This window comes from Molossus molossus, unplaced genomic scaffold (assembly GCF_014108415.1).
Source record: "Molossus molossus isolate mMolMol1 unplaced genomic scaffold, mMolMol1.p scaffold_m16_p_12, whole genome shotgun sequence".
NCBI lineage: Eukaryota > Metazoa > Chordata > Mammalia > Chiroptera > Molossidae > Molossus > Molossus molossus.
In genome coordinates this window covers 86,188,065-86,207,335 of record NW_023425347.1, presented here as the reverse complement: position 1 = coordinate 86,207,335, position 19,271 = coordinate 86,188,065, and the positions used below count along the sequence as shown (strand labels likewise).

Sequence of the window (19,271 nt, the reverse complement as noted above, 5' to 3'; positions counted from 1 at the left end):
CTTTGGAAGCAATTATCGCGAGAACACTGGGAGTGATTCCCGACGGTTTGTGTCACAATACTGAGTAATCCGTGATTAGTTCGCCGGGGGTGTGGATATGTAACTGGAAACTGGGGAGATCCCGGAGAGGTTCTTTGGATCTATTTTCTACAGAGTAGCAGATAATCATGGGAAAACGCCTGAGAAGTGGGGTTACGGAACTCTTTCACAAACTCTTATGAGGATCAAATTAGAAGCCTGAGGGAGGCTTAGTTTTCAAGATTTTTAGTTGTTGGGGATCTCCCCAACCTAATCTCAGTTCGTTCTTATTTCAGAGACTTTTAGTTCATTCATTTATTCTTCCGAAACATATTGATGGACTTTCACAAATCAGTAAGAAAAGATAATCCAGTTGAAAAGTGGGACACAGTCACTTCACAGAAGAGAAACACTTCCAATTAATACTGAAACATGGTCAATCTCATTATTAATCAAGGAAAGGCAATAAGACCCACTTCATATCCACCAGATTGGCAAAAAAAAAAAAAAATTAAATCCTTAAGTGTCCCCGAGGATGTGGAGCAAGCGAACATACCATACACCCGTTGGTGGAAGTGTGAACTGGTACAGCCACTTTGGAAAATAATTTGGCATTGCCCAGTAAAAGTGAATCTACACATATCTTTTGTTGTTGTTGTTGTTAATCCTCACCTGAAGATATTTTTCCATTGATTTTTAGAGAGAGTGGAAGGGAGAGAGAAAAAGAGGGAGAAGCATGGATGTTAGAGAAACATGGATTGGCTACCTGCAGAAGGACCCCAGGGCCAGGAATCAAACCTGTGACCCAGGTAAGTGCCCTTGACCGGGAATCAAACCATTGACCCTTTGGTCTGCAGGGACGCTCCAACCTGCTGAGCAAAACTGGCCAGGGCTCTTTTTTTAAAATTTATCTTTATTGTTGAAAGTATTACAGATGTCCTCCCTTTTTCCTCCCATTGACACCCTCCTCTTCGCTCCAGTCCCCCACCCTGCCTTCAGTACACTGTTGTCTGTGTCTATTGGTTATGCATATATGTTATTTGGTTTATCTCTTCCCGCCCTCCCACCCCACTTCCCTCTGAGATTTGTCAGTCTGTTCCCTACTTCCATGACTCTGGATCTAGCTTGTCCTCAGTTTATTTTGTTCATTGTATTCCACAAATAAGTGAGATCATGAGATACTTATCTTTCTCTGACTGGCTTATTTCACTTAGCATAATGCTCTCCAGGTCCCTCCATGTCATCTCACAGGATAAGAGATTGCTCTTTCTTACAGCTGCACAGTGTTCCATTGTGTAAATGTACTACAGCATTTTAAAACACTCATGTACTGTTGGACGCTGGGGCTGTTTCCAGATCTTAGCTATTGTAAATAGCGCTGCTATGAACATAGGGGTGCATATATTCTTTCTGATTGGTGTTTCAGGCTTCTTAGGATATATTCCTACAAGTGGGATCACTGGGTCAAATGGCAGTTCCATTTTAAATTTGTTGAGGAAACAGCAGTTCCACTTATAGGTATATACTTTAAAGAAATCCTTGCTTATGTTTATCAGGAGATGTATTGACGTCGTTGCACTTTACCAACCCTGTGATCCTGGAAAACGGGGAGGGTTATGAGACCCCTCCCACCCTTCTGTGTTCTAGAACATAGGTTACTGCAAAGAAACACCCTTCTATGACAGATAAAACTTAAGGGCGCCCCCTTGTTTACCTGTGACAATACACAGGCTCCAAATTCCAATTCTCGCCTCATAAATGCTCAGATTAACTGCTTGTCCCCACTGATCAATCACAACAAAAGGCTTGTTTACTAAACTTTGGTTAAGCTTCTCTCTTTCCCCCAGGTCCCTGAACTTTGTGCCCCCCCTCAGCTTGAGCCAACACACAGCTCCTGCAGAGAATAGGCTGGCTTCAGGGTAAAATGGTCGCTTCATGCCACTCCTGGTCATCCCACATTCTCACACCCAATTCTTTCTAGCCTTGTTTACTCCTCCCTATGAAAGAAGAACACTTTTGCCTAACCCCTGAAACACGTGTAGATCTAATGATAAGCGTGTTCTCCCATTGCAAAAGCTTACCTCTTACTATTGCAATAGTTACTTTCCTCCCTTGCAGTAATCATTTCAAATAAAGTCTTTCCTTACTAAGTCCAGATTTGTTTTTATTTGACAGTATACATGAATATTCATAACTGCATTGTTTGTAAGAGCAAAAAAAATTGGCATTTAGCACTAATAATCTCAGGAATAAATGTTGAGCGAAGCCTGGCTGGTTTGCTCAGTGGTTAGAGCATCAGCCCGTGGACCAATGACTCGTGGGTTCAATTCCGGTCAAGGGCACATACCTTGGTTGCAGTTCATCCTAGCCCTGCTCGGGGTTGTGCAGGAGGCAACCAATCGATGTGTCCCTCTCATGTTGATGTTTCTGTTTCTCTCCCTCTCTATCTGAAGATAAATAGAAAAATATCCTCAGGTGAGGATTTGAGAAAAAAAGTTGAGTGAAAGTAAGCAAGTCAGAAAACACAATTATTCTATTTATATAAAGTTCAAAAATACAAACTAAAAATGGCTTTTTAGGGATACATAAATAAGTGTGCTTTAGGATCATAAAGAAACATCCTAAAATTCAGGGTACTCATTACTTTTGGGGACTTCAAAGTTGATTGTAATTATGACCTATGGAACAATGATGAAGATTCATTGTAATGTTATTCTTTATATATATTTTATAAATAATTTGTTTAATTTTAATAAAAACATCTTAAAAGGGAAAATAATTCATATTTCAAAAACATAGCCCTGGCCGGTTTGGCTCAGCGGTTAGAGCGTCGGCCTGCGGTCCAGAGAGACCCGGGTTCGGTTCCCGCTAAGGGCACGTACCTCGGTTGCAGTTTGTCCCCGGCCCTGGTCGGTCGTGCGGGTGGCAGCCACTCGATGTGTCCCTTCACATCGATGTTTCTCTCTTTCTCTGTTCCTCTCTCTCCCTCCCACTCTACCTGAACAAAAAATGGAAAAATGTCCTCGGGTGAGGATAAAAAAAAACATAAAGCAAGTTGTTACTTTGTGGTGATAACAAGTTTACACCTATTTGAGAAAAAATAAAACAGTTCTAACGAACGTCTGGGTAATTGTGAATGGGGACAATGTTATACCTGGATTCTAAAATTCTCTGGTGGAAGTCCATTTGGAAAACTGGCAAGATCTACCCAAGTTGATCACACTTTCTATGACTTGGAATTTCGAGTTCTTATTATATAGCAACAGGTCTGCAAACATCTGTGCACCAAAAGACATATACAAGAATAATCCTAGCCATAGTATTTGATGAACCAAATGTTCATCATAGTATATGGGTAAATGAATTGTAGTATAATGGGATACTGTACAGTGAGCATGAGTGGATTACTGCTACATAACAGAAGAATGAATCTCAGACATAATATTGAGTGAAAGAAGACAAACATGAAAGAGTACATGCTATATGATTCCATTTATATAAAGTTTAAAACATACAATCTCATTTATGAAATCAGGGATAGGGATACCCTTTGGGGGAGGGGGAGGGTAGTGATGGGATGGTTTCTGGGATATTGCTAATGCTCTTCTATTTCTTGAGCTGATTGGTGGTTACAGAGATGTATTCATTTTGTGATCATTCATCAAGCTATACATGTATGACTTGTGTACTTTTTAGTTAAAAAAAGTTTAGTTAAAACTATATCTTTGAAAATTGAAAAATAAATGCTTTACAGCAAACAATGTGGACCAAAATAAAGATGGGATGCTTTGGAAAAGCTGTTAAATGACCTGAGAAGTTATGCATTTATGATTTCACACAATTGCCATTTGTGGACTAAATTTTCAGGACCTCTCATGATGCTAGGTATGTAGTAGATTCTCAGTAAATCATCATTGATGGAATGAATATTCCTGGCACTATCATGGGGATATGCCACTAGGTGTTAGCTGGGGACTCTCTCCAGAAAATATGGGACTACTTCTGTGAGAGAACACACAGGCCAGATTTCTCATCAAAACTTAAACCAGAAGGTAACCAAGACTACATTTGCACACTCATTCTGCCTTATAGTGGGGTGGGGAGGGGAAGGAGTCTAGGTGCTGGTATTTATTTTCCAGCTGATCATCCCTGACCTTTAAAGACACAAGATAGCGTAGTGTTTCAGAGCATAGGCCCTAAATCCAGACCATCTGAGTTCAAATCCTGACCCTAATACTTATTAACTGTGCAACCTTGAGCAAGTTACTTAACATCTCTGTGCCTTGGTTTCTTTATCTATAAAATGAGATAATGATAGTACTTCCAGCACAGTTGTTGTGAGAATTAAATAATATAATCCATGTAATATGTTTAGAACACAGCTTTCAATAAATGTTTAGTAGCTACCCAGAATGACCTACCAGGAATGGGTGGTGCCCTTTGTTAATCTTGATTACCCTGAGAGTTTAGCCCTGTCACCTCTACCAGTTTCACTGCTGCCTTGTTCTGTGACATGGTGTCTGTCCACCAACTTTGCTGCCCTGGGCCCCAGCTGCCCCAGACCATTTGCCATTAGCTAAGCACCTTTGCTCTCTGACACATCTGTGCCTTTGCACCTGTCATCCCCTCTGTGTGGAATGCCCTTCCCTTGGTTCCCTTGCTTGTCAAACCCCTATTCATTCTCTTTAGCTCAAAGCAGTCTCATTTGGCTGAAGCGTTTTTTCCCACCTCCAGGTAGATTTAATCACTTCCTCTTCTGAGCTCCTGCTGCCTATTGTATTCCCTGTATTACAGTTCAGATCATTCTGTGTTACGATTACTACTTATGTGTCTCTCTTTGCCATAGACAGGAAGTTCGATGAAATCAGGTACTGCGTCTTATTTGTACTGTGTCACTTGGCGTCTAGCACAGGATCTGGTACAAGTGGATGACAAGAGAGATGTTGAGTGGTGGAATGAATGGATGGATGGCTTTTTGCAGGCATCATCCAGTTCTAGGATATGTGACTGCCCCAAGGCCAGGGTGTGTCAGTGCAGGGCACAGCTCACGTCAGTGGCTGACTGCTTAATAAGCAGTCAATGATTTGGCTAATAAAGGTAGTGATAATAATGATAATAAAATAGTACCTGAGACTGACCCTGCTTCCTAGTGAGTCATCCCTGGGCCTGAGGACAGAGGTCATGGCTGAAAGGTAGATGGTCAGTGAACAGTGGCTGACATGGCTCCAGACAGCCTGACCCTGGCCATGACTCACCCAGGCTGTACCGGTGACAGGAGCCTGGTCTCCAGAGTCCCACAGGCCTGCATTCAAATCCCAGCACAGTAATCTTCCCAGATCTTGAGTAAGTTTTGTGTTGTTATTTATTTATTTATTTATTTATTTATTTATTTATTTATTTATTTATTTATATCCCCACCCGAGGACATTTTTCCATTTTTTTGTTCAGATAGAGTGGGAAGGGGAGAGAGAGAGAGAGAGAGAGAGAGAGAGAGAGAGAGAGAGAGAGAAACATCGAAGTGAAAGGGACACATGGAGTGGCTGCCTCCCGCACAACCCAACCAGGGCCGGGACAAATGCAACCGAGGTATGTGCCCTTAGCAGGGACCAAACCCAGGTCTCTCTGGACCACAGGCCAACGCTCTAACCGCTGAGCCAAACCAGCCAGGGCTGTGTTGTTGTTTTTCTTTATTTATTTTTTTTTATTTTAGAGAGAAAGAAAGGGAAAGGAAGAGAGAGAAACATCGATGAGAGATAACATTGATTGGCCACCTCCTGCATGCCCCCATTGGGGATTTGGCCTACAACCTGGGCATGTGCCCTGACCGGGAATCGAACTGGCGACCTCTTGGTGCATGGGTCGATGCTCAACCACTGAGCCACACCAGCTGGACGGCTTGAGTAAGTTTTAAACCCTGTCTGAGCCCTGGCCGGTTTGGCTCAGCGGTTAGAGCGTCAGCCTGCAGTACGGAGAGACCCGGGTTCGGTTCCCGCTAAGGGCACGTACTTCGGTTGCAGTTTGTCCCCGGCCCTGGTTGGTCGTGCGGGTGGCAGCCACTCGATGTGTCCCTTCGCGTCGATGTTTCTCTCTCTCTCTCCCTTCCTCTCTCTCCCTCCCACTCTATCTGTACAAAAAATGGAAAAATATCCTCGGGTGAGGATAAAACAAAACAAAACAAAACAAAACAAAAACCCTGTCTGAGCCCAGCCGGTGTGGCTCAGTGGTTGAGCATCGACCCATGCATCAAGAGGTCTTCAGTTTTCCCTGTCCAGTTTGACTCAGCGGTTAGAGCATCGGCCTGCGGTCCAGAGAGACCCGGGCTTGGTTCCTGCTAAGGGCACGTGCCTAGGTTGCAGTTGGTCCCTGGCCCTGGTTGGGTTGTGCGGGAGGCAGCCACTCCATGTGTCCCTTTCACTTCGATGTTTCTCTTTCTCTCTCTCTCTCTCTCTCTCTCTCCCTCCCTCCCTCCCTCCCTCCCTCCTACTCTCTCTGAACAAAAAAAGGAAAAATGTCCTCAGGTGAGGATAAAAAAAAAAAAAGAGGTGTCCAGTTTGATTCTCAGTCAGGGAACATACCCAGGTTGTAGGCCCGACCCCCAGTGGGGGGCATGCAGGAGAGAGCCATTGGATGTTCTCTCTCATCAATGTTTCTTCTTTTTTTTTTATCCTCACCTGAGGTCTTCAGATAGAGCTGGAGACAGAGAGGGAGGAAGAGAGGGAGAGAAACATCAGTGTGAGAGAAACATCAACTGGTTGTCACCCACACGACCCCAACCTGGGCCGAGGACAAACTGCAACCTAGGTATATGCCCTTAGCAGGGACCAAACCCGGGTCTCTCTGGTCTGCAGGCTGACGCTCCAACTGCTGAGCCAAACTGGCCAGGGCTCTCATCAATGTTTCTGTTTCTATCTCTCTCTCTTCCTCTCACTTTTTCTCTCTCTCTAAAATCAATAAAGAAAAATAAATAAATAAACCCTGGCTGAGCCTGTTTCCTTCTCTACCTTCTCTGGTTAATGAGACAGAGGTCCCACTCCTAAGATGCTGATAATGGAGAAACAGTCCCCCACCTTTGGAAAGCCTGCGGTTTCACAGAGAAAGCCTTGCTTTCATTATTACATTGTACTACAATTCTCCTTTAGTTTTGCTATATTTGCCTTGTGTTTCTCTGAAGATGGCTTGGGTAGGGCATAGGAAGTGATTCAAGAGGTACAGAAGTGTAGCTCCCAAACCATGTGGAGGGGTAGGGAAGAAATTTGAAAAGATCCAAGGTAGGGTTAATGAGGAAGCTACTTGGATGATGGAAACATAAGTTGAGGGGAAAAGACTGGGGTGGGTAGTGGAGAGGAGTGCCTTCTAATTAATGGCTGTTCAGGGCTGGAGTGAGGAAGGGTAAGAAGCAGGAAGACTCAGCCTGAAGGTTCAAAGAGGTGCAAAACTCATGGAATCAGTTAGTGAAGGGACATAAAAGATAGAATGCCCAGAAATCCCTAAATCTGCTGGATCTGGCTGCTATGGGGAGACAAGGCATCTGCTCTGGAAAGAATTGCCTCCTGCAACTGCAAGGTGAGAGGGGGCAGTGTGTGCCAAAGTGCTGGGCAGGGCAGGGTGGGAGAGGTGCCTGAGGGCCTGAAGTCTAGGCCTCGGGTGTTTGGTAGTGGATGAGAAGTTGGGGGAGAAGCAGGACTTATTCTGAGCTCTAAAGGATGCTTCCATTTGGTTTTGATTAGGTCCTGGCTGGAAGGAACTGTTGAGCAGGGCATGGCCTGGTTAAGAGGAGGGTGGATATTGGGGTCACCATGAGGAAAGGGGGTAAGTAGTTGAAGCCCCAAATGCCAGGCAGAGCAGTTTGGCCTGGATTTTCAGGCTCTGGGTAGACCTGGTAGATGTGCAAATGCAGGTCTGCCTGCTTTGAGGGGTCACTTTTCCTTTTACTGTGACACACAAAAGTTGGAGAATACACCCTATTGTGAGGGTGTCTGTGTTGTGTATCCCACCCTTGGGTGTAGGAGTGTATGTGTGATCGTCTGGCCTGGGTGCCTGTTTTTGCAGTGTGAATGTGTTTGGGTCTGTTATATGTCACTGAGTAAGTGTTACTGTATTCCATGCTCTGTGTGGGTGGATGGAGTGTCTTTTATGGGTCTGTGTAGGTGTGTCTGAGTTGTCCATCTTAGTGTATGTGTGTGTGTGTGTGTGTGTGTGAGAGAGAGAGAGAGAGAGAGAGAGAGAGAGAGAGAGAAAGAGTGCGCGTGCTATAGGTCTGAGTTGTGTGTGTCCTTGTTGTGGGGTCTGAACTGTGTGTTTCTGTCTCATTCTGGGTTTCTGAGTGGGTGATAAGGTAAGGGACAGGGGTGCCTTGCTGCTGCCCATAATGGGTATAGGGCCAATTCAGCTGTGGTTCCTGTCCTGGGGGCCTTAGGGAGAGGCCTGAATGACGACTCCACTCCTAGACTGTCATCCCTGAGTGAATGACCTCTCATTGAGCAATAGTTAACTTGGCCCCGTGAGAAAAATTCAAACTGTGTTGGTGAAGGGGGTGGGAACTGGTCAAGACAGGCCTTATTGCTGGAGAAAGGAGGAGGCCTGAAAGGGAGTCCTATAGGCATGTGTGTTGTTATCATTCCCTCCTGTCCACCCTGTAGGTCAGTCACCCTGTCCTGGGTGCTATTCAAAATATTTAACAAACAGTGAGGAACAGAGGTTGACCAGTCGGGACAGACACAAGACCATGCCCTGAATGGAGCAGTCCTAGAGGCCAAGTCTGTGCCAATTATTGCCTCTAGTTGCTGAACAATGGGAATGGATTCCAGGAGAAGGACTGGAATACACGGGCAGTGCAAAGGAGCTTGGGGAGCTTGGTCAGTGACTGTGAACCAACTGGAAGTGTTTCAGATGTTAGCAACTAATGTAGCAGCTAAACCTCTGCTTGCCTTGACTTTGAGCAGCTGCCAGGCCAGCCCTGGTTGTTCTTGCCCCTCCCACTGGAGGTGTTCTTGCCCTCTTCTGTTGGCTGCAGGCATGGGGGAAGTGAATGATGCCCAACTGCAGACATTCCAGTGACTTTGTCTGTTTCAGTTTGGGAATGGGCTGCTTTATTTTCTTTGTTGGCTATGATCTGACTCTCACTTAGGTGAGAGGGAGACTGTAGGGGGCAGGAGCTGAGGATCGGGTCAGTGAGGGATTTGGGGACAAAGAGAAACCCCTTCCCCACAAAGATAAAGGCAGGGAGGTGATGGGGTCTTGAACTGATCCTGTCCTCTGGATTCAGACCCATGCAAAATAAATATCATCCCCAGAAATGCAATCATCCACTCTGAAAATTAATATCCTGGGTCTCTGAGGCCTGGCTCCTGCATCCCTTATTGTTCCTTCTTCTTGGACTCCCTCTGATGGGGGATAGGGGCTGGGGGCTAAGGTGAGATGGTCCCTTTCACATGCACAAACTACAGTGTCAGGCTCCATGGGTGTAAAACTTTTATTACAAAAACCAATAACTTAAGTCAGTTCTGTACAAAGTCAGTAGGATACCTGGTCCAATGAGCAGTCTAAATTTCCACCCCCATCCCAGGAGAGAACAGGAGTCTTGGCCCAGAGAATTTGGGGACTACAAAGGGCCAGCCAGACAGCTGGAGCACTGTGTCCAAACCAAGGAAAGCCAAGACGGGTCTGGCTGAGTGAGGATCTATTCAGTCCATCTGGCTGGGCCAGGGCCAGCTTGCTCCTGGGAGCCGAATGCTGTGTGCACAGGCTTGCCTCCTCTGGGAGCATTGGGTCACCCTTGGGGACAGTCTGGCCAAATCAGTATTGCCAGCTTCTGCTCAAGCTACAGCTGATCTCTGCTTGGGCCGGAGCAGGTCGGCTCAGCAAAAGCATGTCCTCGAGGAGGCTAGTGATGTCAACATCTCCAATGATAGGGCGAAAGAAAAGGTCCCCAAGAAGGCTGGGCGGAATGGACTTGAGGGTGGAGGCTGTGAGGAGAACACGAGCCAAACGGCCTTGGGCTGCTGGGCACCAGGGCTCCAGGACCTCACACAGTGCTTGATGAGCTTCCTGCTGCAGATGCCAGATGTGGGAGGAGGCGTGGAGGCCTGGCATGTCTGTAGGCAGAGGGTAAAGAGGGCTGGTGAACACTCTATTCCCAGCCACCACAGGGGGACTGGCCCCAGACCTGAGGTTACTGCTCAGCTTTTGAGGCCCCGTTACTACCTCCTCTATTTACTTATCATTTTATTCATCCATCCATTTATGGAAAGGTAGTATAGAGTAATGGTGAAGAGCCAGGCTGCCTAAATTTGAATCCCAGGCTGTCACTTATTAGCTGTATGTCATCTCTGTGCCTTGGTTTCCTCATTTGTAAAATAGGTATCATAATAGTACTTAACTCTTTGGCCTGTTATGAGCTGGTATATGTAAAACTATGGTATAAACTGGTACATGTAAAACCTAACATATGGTGCCCAACCGGTGTGGTTTAGTGGATTGAGCATCATCCCATGGACTGAGAGGTCCTGCTTCGATTCCCAGTCAAAGCACATGCCCAGGTTGCAGGCTCAATTCCCAGTAGGGGGCTTGTAGGAGGCAGCAGATCGATGTTTCTCTCTCACATGGATGATTCTATCTCTCTCTCTCTCTAAAAAAATCAATAAAAACATTTAAAAAACAACATATGGTAAGTGTAATATGAGTATTTCCCTACTATTATTATAATTAATTACTATAATTTACATATTTGTTGAGGGCCTCTTAGTGAGGAATTCTCAACTAGATGCTCTCCAGATTACAAAGAACACCATCTCTATCTGTTGCTCTCCTGGGTGAATTTTGTGAAGGCTCCTGCCTCTCCTTCCCCACACCCACTCATTTTCATTCCTCTACTCTATGCGATCTTTCTGAACCCCCGGAGTTTTACCTGTGATTGAGGCACAGCTGTGTCTGCCCACCCTCCCCTCTTCCACTCCTACCCTTCTTGCGGGTCAGGGCAAGTTTCTTGGGCAGAGTGGCAAGGGCCAGTCTCTAGTGTGAACAGACCTGAGTTTTGCCCCTACCTGGCTGTGACCTTCAGCAAGTCACTTAGCCTCTCTGAGCCTCTTTCGTGAGATGGCTGGTTTAAATAAGGAGGACCCAGAGATAATGAATGTCAAACCCTTAGAAGGTGCCTTCCTTGGCTGGGCCCTGCCCCCTTCCAGCCTTGGCCCTCATCCTGGAGTGTCTGGGAGCTCACCAGGGTTGAAGAGGATGGTCCCTTTCAGGTAAGCATACTCTTTGGGGCTCAGCTCCAGGCTCCAGAAGGACTCCAGGCAGCACTGAAGCCACTGCACCGCAGCCAGTGAGGGCTGGGGCCGATCCGGCTGCTGGCCGCTTCTTGCACTGCTGCTGGGCTCCTCCAGCAAGATCTTCTTGAGTATGCTGGGAACCGGGGCCTCCACCACTTCGAAGGTCACAGTGTCTTGGGCCAACCCAATCAGGAAGAGGGAGCCCCAGCAACCCCGCAACAGCTGCTGCTGATCCTGGAAGGGCAGCTGGCAGAAGGACGGCAGGTTCCTGAGGAAGACCACTGTCTTGGCCAGAACATCCACGGCCTCCCTGCAGGTGCGATGGGGAGCACACAGCCGGACAGGCCGGTGCTGACTGCAGAGGCAGTGCCTATGGGCTGGGGGCACAGAAGGTCTGGCCCTGAGGCTGGGGCTCAAAAGTGCATACAGAATGGCTGGGCGCCCTGCAGCACGCTGGCATGGACAGGTCCCCGGCTTGCTGGAGCTCATGGCTGAGAATCTGCTCCTCCTTCCTCCCAGCTCTCCCACCCTCTGCTTTGGCCTGCAGGTGCTATTTATATCCCCAGTGGGGAGGAGGGGAAAATGGTTCAACAACCTTGACTCCAGAAGTCATGTTCATTGAACAAAAAAAAAAAGAAACACACTGACCCTGGCAGGTCTGGTGGGGAAGTGCTGGGGGAGGGGACTTAGGAGCTCCACGTGGCCCTGCTATCACTTTAGTCAATGAAGTGGCTGGTGCAGGGCATGGGGCCGCCTGTCGGCTGGCCCGGCTGCCCCTTATCGGATGACTCAAGTGGATAAACAGGGTCATTAACCCAAGCTGTACCAGGGCACCAAGGCCTCAGGTGCACAATCAGCAGGTGGCCATGGCAGGTGTCCCTACTGGTGCCTGCAGGACTCTTGCTAAGCTGGGAAGTCAGCCCCAGAGCTGGACAAGCCTTGAACCCAAGGCCCAACCTGGAAGTGCCTTATCACTGGCTTGTTTGCCTAACCTTGGGGCTCAGCTCCTGTTGTTGGTAAGGAACAGGCTGCAGGGAAGGGAGCCAGGACCTGGGGGGCTGGGAGGACTTTGCCCACTGTGCAGTTTAGGAGGCCCCTTCCTCTGACTCAGTTCTGGGTACCCTGCAGAAATAAGGTCCTCGAGAACTCTCTTTCCTCAGTCTGGATTCCTAGAGCTCCTGAGAGGCCATATTTGCTGAGAAACCCTTGCAGAATGACAATAAAATATCACTGCTGTTTATTGAACACCTACTATATGCCAGAAACTTTCCACTGTGATATTCAGAGCTTCCCTATAAGTAAGATTTTTTACTTTTTGAGACTCAAAGAGGTGAAGTAAATTGCCCAAGGTCATGCCACTAAGAAGAGAGAGAGCCCATATCTGTCTGACTTCAAAGCACTTGCTTGTTCTTCTGTACCCATTGGCCCAATTGTGCAGCTAGTGCTGTGTGGCCTGAGTTTCCCAGAGTTGGTGGCTATCTGGGCCCCCACCTTGGTACTGCTTTGTCTGCAGATGTTGCCCACTTATAATGTAGGCAAAAGCGTTGCTCTACCACTAGCCACAGGGCAACTCTGTCCCTGGCAACTATTTCAAATGGTGGGGCATGGGGTGCGAGAGTGGTAGGAAGGTCCTCAGCCATGTCATGTCTGTGGACATTGCCAAGCCCAGCCTGGGTAACCATCACCATCCCTGGCATCTGCTCCTGGCTCCCAGTTGTGTGACCTTGGGCTGATCCCCAAATCTCTGTGGGCCTCAGGAGCTTCACCTGGAATAGTAATGTCTGCCTGCAGGGCTGCTGTGAGGTCAAAGTGAGGTCCTGGATGTCATATTCTGAGCAGTTTGTGGCATATGTTAAGATTTTGCTCCCCCATATCCTCAGCAGACAAATAATCTTTTTTATTTTTTTCTTTATTGTTTAGTGAGAGAGGAAGGGAGAGGGAGAGAGAGATAGAAACATCGATGAGAGCCCTGGCCAGTTTGGCTCAGCGGTTAGAGTGTCGGCCTGCGGTCCGGAGAGACCCGGGTTCGGTTCCCGCTAAGGGCACGTACTTTGGTTGCAGTTTGTCCCCGGCCCTGGTTGGTCGTGCGGGTGGCAGCCACTCGATGTGTCCCTTCACTTCGATGTTTCTCTCTCTCTCTCCCTTCCTCTCTCTCTCTCCCACTCTATCTGTACAAAAAAAAAAAAAAAAGGAAAAATATCCTCGAGTGAGGATAAAAAAAAAAAAAAAAAGAAACATCGATGAGAGAGAACATTGATTGGCTGCCTCCTGCATGCCCCCACATTGGGGATTTGGCCCACAACCTGGGCATGTGCCCTGACCAGGAATTGAACCGGCGACCTCTTGGTGCACGGGTCCACGCTCAACCACTGAGCCACATCGGCTGGGCTGATTGTTAATAATCTTAATCCTTACATTTATAAAGTTGCTGTCATGTCCTTTTTTTGTCACTGAATCCTCACAGCATTCCCTCAAAGGAGACTGGAGTCAGACTGCCTAAGTCTAAATCCTGCTCCATTACTTAGCCGAGTGATCTTGGGCAAATCATTTTAGATCTGTGCTTCAGTTTCCTCACCCTTAAAAGCGTTACAAGAAAGGCAATATCCCTATAGTAGATATTGGTTTTATGGGGCCTGAAGCGTATACAATTTGGAGGGCCTTCTTTAATAATAGAAAAGCAGGCATAAAAGTGGATATTTGTTATTATTATTATTTTTTAGAAAGAGAGGAATGGAAGGAGGGAGGAAGAGTTGGGGAGCACAGCGATCAGTTCCTACTGAACATGTTCTGGGGATCGAACCTAAGTATGGGCCCTGACTGGGAATCAAACCCTTGACCTTCTTGTGCATGGGATGACACTCCAGTCAACTAGGCCATGCCACCAGGGCAAAAGTGGATATTTAAAATAAGAAAACAGCTCTGGTCAGTTTTTCTCAGTGGTTAGAGCGTTGGCTCATGGACCAAAGAGTTGCAGGTTCAATTCCTGGTCAAGGGCATGTACCTGAGTTGTGGGTTCAATCCCTGGCCCCAGTCGGGGTCGTGCAGGAGGCAGCCAATCGATGTGAGTCTCATATCGATGTTTTACTCTCTCTCCCTTCCTCCCTTCCACCCTGTATAAAAATCAGTGGGAAAATATCCTTAGGTAAAAATTTTTTAAAAGAAGGGAAAACAGCCCTGGCCAGTTTGGTTCAGCGGTTAGAGCATCAGCCTGCGGTCCCGAGAGACCCAGGTTCGGTTCCCGCTAAGGCGCGTACCTTGGTTGCAGTTTGTCCCCGGCCCTGGTTGGTCGTGTGGGTGGCAGCCACTCGATGTGTCCCTTTCACGTCGATGTTTCTCCCTCTCTCTCTCTGTTCCTCTCTCTCCCTCCCACTCTACCTGAACAAAAAATGGAAAAATGTCCTCAGGTGAGGATAAAAAAAAAAGAAAAAAAAAAAGAAGGGAAAACAAGTCCCTACCAATTAAAAACTATGACTGAAAACACAAACACCACAAACCCAGAAAAATAACAAAATGCTTTTACTAATCAGTTACTTGACAATATTTGCTTATGTGTTTTAGCTGTACACTTTTTGCTCACCTCTTCATGTGTCAATGCTATTTCTTTTGAAACTATCAAAAACACAGAAAGGTTGCAAGTACAGTACAGGGAACTATTAAACCTTGAACCATTTGAGAGTAAATTGCTAACCTGATGCCTCAGAACTCTCAAATACTTTAGTAATTCCTACGAAGACATTCTCCTATATAACCACAATATAATAATCAAAATCAGAAAATGAACATCAAATCTCAGACCCCATTTCAGTTTCACCAAATGGCTCTCATGAAATAAGTTACAGTGAAAGCGCTCAGTCCAGAGTCTCACGTTGCATTTCTTTGTCATGTCTCCTAGTCTGTCAGTCAGGAAACTTTCCTACAGTCTTTCTTTCCTTTCAGGACCTTGAAGCTTTGAAAGAGTTGTAATTTGGTAGCAAGGCTCTCAACTTGGGTTTGTTTGAGGCTTCTTTATGATTAGATTCAAGTTACGTATCTTTAGTAGGACTGTCACAGAAGTGATTCTGTGTTCTTGATACATCCTATCAGGGAACGCACGTTTCCATTAGTCTCACTTTAGTTACTGATTAAGGGATATCTGTAAAACGACTCTACTATAGTTACACTTTCCTCTTCGTAATGAATCAGTATTTTGTGAGGAGGCATTTAGGTATAGCTATTCCTCCTCATACTTTGAATGTATGTATATATGTATGTATGTATATATTTACATGTGAACCCATGGTTTCCTATTTTATTCAGTGGCCTTCAATCTGTTATTATCATTATTTATTTTGATGCCAGATTGTCACAGATTTGGCCAATGGGAGCCCCATTCAAGCTGGAGTCTATATCCTTTTAACATTCCCCATCATTCTCTGAACACTCTTTATTTTCTGGCATAACAAAATGTCATTTTTCCAGCCCTGAAATCAACCAATATTCCTAGAAGCTCTGATTCAATCTTTTTTTGTTTGTTTTATTTTTTATTCTTATCCGAGGACATTTTTACATTCATCTTCAGATAGAGCAGGAGGGAGAGAGGGAGGAAGAGAGAGAGAGAAACATCAATGTGAGACAGACACATGGAGTGGTCACCACCCACACGACCCCAACGGGGGGGGGGGGGTGGGGACAAACTGCAACCGAGGTACGTGCCCTTAGTGGGAACCGAAAACTGGGAACTCTCTGGTCCGCGGGCCGACGCTCTAACCGCTGAGCCAAACCGGTCAGGACCAGTGGTTGATTCTTGTATGTATCCTGACCAGGGATTGAACACACAGCCTTGGTGTATCAGGATGATGCTCTAACCAACTGAGCTACCAGGCCAGGGTCAAAAATTTCTTAATTGTATATTTCCATTTTAGTAAGTTATTACAGAGGAAGAGCACAAGGCACTTTGAAAGCAAAAATAATGGAGATGGAGACTTAATCTGTGTATCAGGGTCAGTAAAGTAATTTAAAAAGTGTCATTTGGCCCTGGCTGGTTTGCTCAGTGGTTACAGCATTGGCCCATGGACCAAAGAGTAGTGGGTTCAATTTCGGTCAAGAGCACATAGTTTGGTTTCAGTTTGATCCCCAGCCCTGGTCAATCAATGTGTCTTTCGCCTCTCTCTCTCTCTCTTCCTCTTCCTCTTCCCTCCCACTCTATCTGAAGATAAAAGGAAAAATATCCTCGGGTGAGGATTAAAAAAAAAAAAGAAGAAGTGTCATTTGGGTTGAAACCTGATGGATGAAAATGAGTTGACTGGCAAAAGTCTAAGAAATAGAACAGCACATTTGAGAAACTGAAAGCACACAGTGAGGAGGGAGCCTGGTGAGTGAAGGGGGGGAGTGTGAGACAAGATGAGACTGGAGAGGTGGCGTAGCACCCTGATGGTGTTACTCCTTGGAAGTCGTGGTTAGTAGTTTGGAATTTATCCCGAATGCAATGACAATCCATGAAGGGCTAATTTTAAGCAAGAGTAACAAGAGCTGGCTCATCCTTTAAAAAGATTACTCTGGCCCTGGCCGGTTTGGCTCAGCGGTTAGAGCATCGACCTGCGGTCCAGAGAGACCCGGGTTCGGTTCCCACTAAGGGCATGTACCTCGGTTGCAGTTTGTCCCCGGCCCTGGTTGGTCGTGTGGGTGGCAGCCGCTCGATGTGTCCCTTTCACGTCGATGTTTCTCTCTCTCCCTCTCTTCCTCTCTCTCCCTCCCACTCTATCTGAACAGGAAAAAAAAAAGATTACTCTGGCTGCTGGGAGGAGGGTGGATTATAAAGGGATAAGACCCTGGCCAGTTTGGTTCAGCAGTTAGAGCATCGGCCCATGGACCAGAGAGTACCGGGTTCGGTTCCCACAAAGGGCACGTATCTCGGTTGCAGTTTGTCCCCAGACCCGGTTGTGATCATGTGGGTGGCAACCACTCGATGTGTCTCTCTCACATCGATGTTTCTCTCTGTCTCTTCCTCCCTCTCTCCCTTTCAGTCTATCTGAAGATAAGTGCAAAAATGTCCTTGGGTGAGGATAAACAACAACACCTTCATATAAAGGGATAAGAAGGAGGTAAGACCAGTTAGGAAGCTGTAGGAGCAGTTATCCAAGCAGGAGATGATGCTGATTTATACAGCAAGGTGAGAGGGGGCAGAATCAGAATATATTTTAGAGCAGCGGTTCTCAACCTGTGGATCACAACCCCTTTGGGGGTCAAATGACCCTTTCACAGTGGTCGCCTAAGACCATCGGAAAACACATATTTCCAATGGCGATTCATAACAGTAGCAAAATTACAGTTATGAAGTAGCAACAAAAATAATTTTATGGTTGGGGGTCACCACAACATGAGGAACTGTATTAAAGGGCCACGGCATTAGGAAGGTTGAGAACCACTGTTTTAGAGGAAGAGCTGACAGGACTTACTAATGGATTATCTAGATAATGGATGAGCAGGAGTTTGGGCTTTGGCCAATGCATGCTTGAAGGGGCCACTTAACTCAATAGGAAGACTTTGGGATGAATTAATTTGTGAGTATAGATGTAAAGATGTTGGCCATGTTAGGTTTTTTTAGAAATTCAACATTTTAATTAATTAATTAATTATTTATTTATTTTTAAAAATCCTCACCCGAGGACATTTTTCCTTTTTTTTTTTTGTTCAGATAGAGTGGGAGGGAAAGAGAGGAAGAGAGAGACAAACATCGATGTGAAGGGGACACATCGAGTGGCTGCCACCCGCACGACCCAACCAGGGCCTGGGACAAATTGCAACCAAGGTCCATGCCCTTAGTGGGAACTGAACCCAGGTCTCTTGGGACCGCAGGCAGATGCTCTAACTGCTGAGCCAAACCAGCCAGGGCGGCCATGTTAGTTTTTTAAAAATAATAATTATTGAATAAAATAAAATATCATCAGTGTTCAAATTTAAACGGTCTCATAAAGTTATATTTTTATTGCAGCAAAATATACATAACATTAAATTCACTATTTTAACCATTTTTAAGTCATTTTTAAGCATACAGTTCAGTGGCATTAAGAACATTTACATTGTTGTTCAACTATCACCACCATCCATCACCAGAACTTATTTTTTCTTTCTTTATTTATGTTTTGGTTAATCCTCACCCAAAGATATTTTTCTATTGATTTTTAGATAGAGTGCAAGGGAGGGATGGTGGGAGGGAGGGAGAAAGAGAAAGAGAAACATCTTTGATGTGAGACACATGGATTGGTTGCCTCCTGCATGACCCCAGCTGGGGCTGGGGAACGAACCTATAACCTAGGGAGGTGCCTTTGACCAGGAATCGAACCCACAACCCTTTGGTATGCAGGCCAATGCTCTAACCACTGTGCAAAACCAGTCAGGGCATCAAAACTTCTTCAGTTTCTCAAAGTCATGTGAGATTTTTTTAAATCTTCACTTGAGGATATGTATTAATGATTTTAGAGACAGGGGAAGAGAGAGACGTTTGAGAGAAACATAGACTGGTTGCCTCTCATATGCACCCCCACTGGGGATTGAACCTGAAACCTATGTATGTGCCCTGAGTGGAAATCAAACCAGTAACCTTTAGGTGCACAGGACAATGCTCCAACTAACTGAGCCACAATGACCGGGGCCATGTGAGTTCTGAGATATCTGTTAATTATCCAAATGAAGTTATCCAGGAGGTAGTTAGATGAATCTGGAGCTCAGGAGAAGTCTAGGCCAGAGATATTGTGAGATCACCTACGGAGAAAGTATAGAGAAGAAAAGAGAAGAGAATAAAGGACAGAGCCTCCAACATTTACAAGTCTGGGTAGGACAGGACACAGAAAGAGAGTTAGTGAGTGGGAAGGAAACCAGGTAAGTGTGGTGACATAGAGCTCTATTAGTTTGTTAGGGCTGCCATAATAAAATACTACAGACTGAGGGACCTAAACAACAGAAATTTATTTCCTCACAGTTCTTGAGGCTAGAAGGCCAAGATCA

At 45.9% G+C, this 19,271-nt stretch overlaps 1 protein-coding gene across 1 annotated transcript; it reads right to left on the bottom strand.

Annotated features, from left to right (window-relative positions):
- Window positions 1–9,813: 9,813 nt before the first annotated feature.
- Window positions 9,814–11,777, bottom strand: NR0B2 (nuclear receptor subfamily 0 group B member 2). The gene is made up of 2 exons (XM_036256820.1): window positions 11,237–11,777; window positions 9,814–10,112 (listed from the first exon to the last, which is right to left on the bottom strand). Exons 1-2 carry the CDS (start codon window positions 11,775–11,777, stop codon window positions 9,814–9,816), a joined length of 840 nt encoding a protein of 279 aa, XP_036112713.1.
- Between the last annotated feature and the right edge of the window lie 7,494 nt (window positions 11,778–19,271).

Bases quoted from the DNA above. Each gene is read 5' to 3' on its own strand.
- NR0B2 (XM_036256820.1), bottom strand. From the start codon at position 11,777: ATGAGCTCCAGCAAGCCGGGGACCTGTCCATGCCAGCGTGCTGCAGGG. The intron at 10,113-11,236 runs GTGAGCTCCCAG...CTCTGCCTACAG, and splicing joins GACCATCCTCTTCAACCCTG to ACATGCCAGGCCTCCACGCC.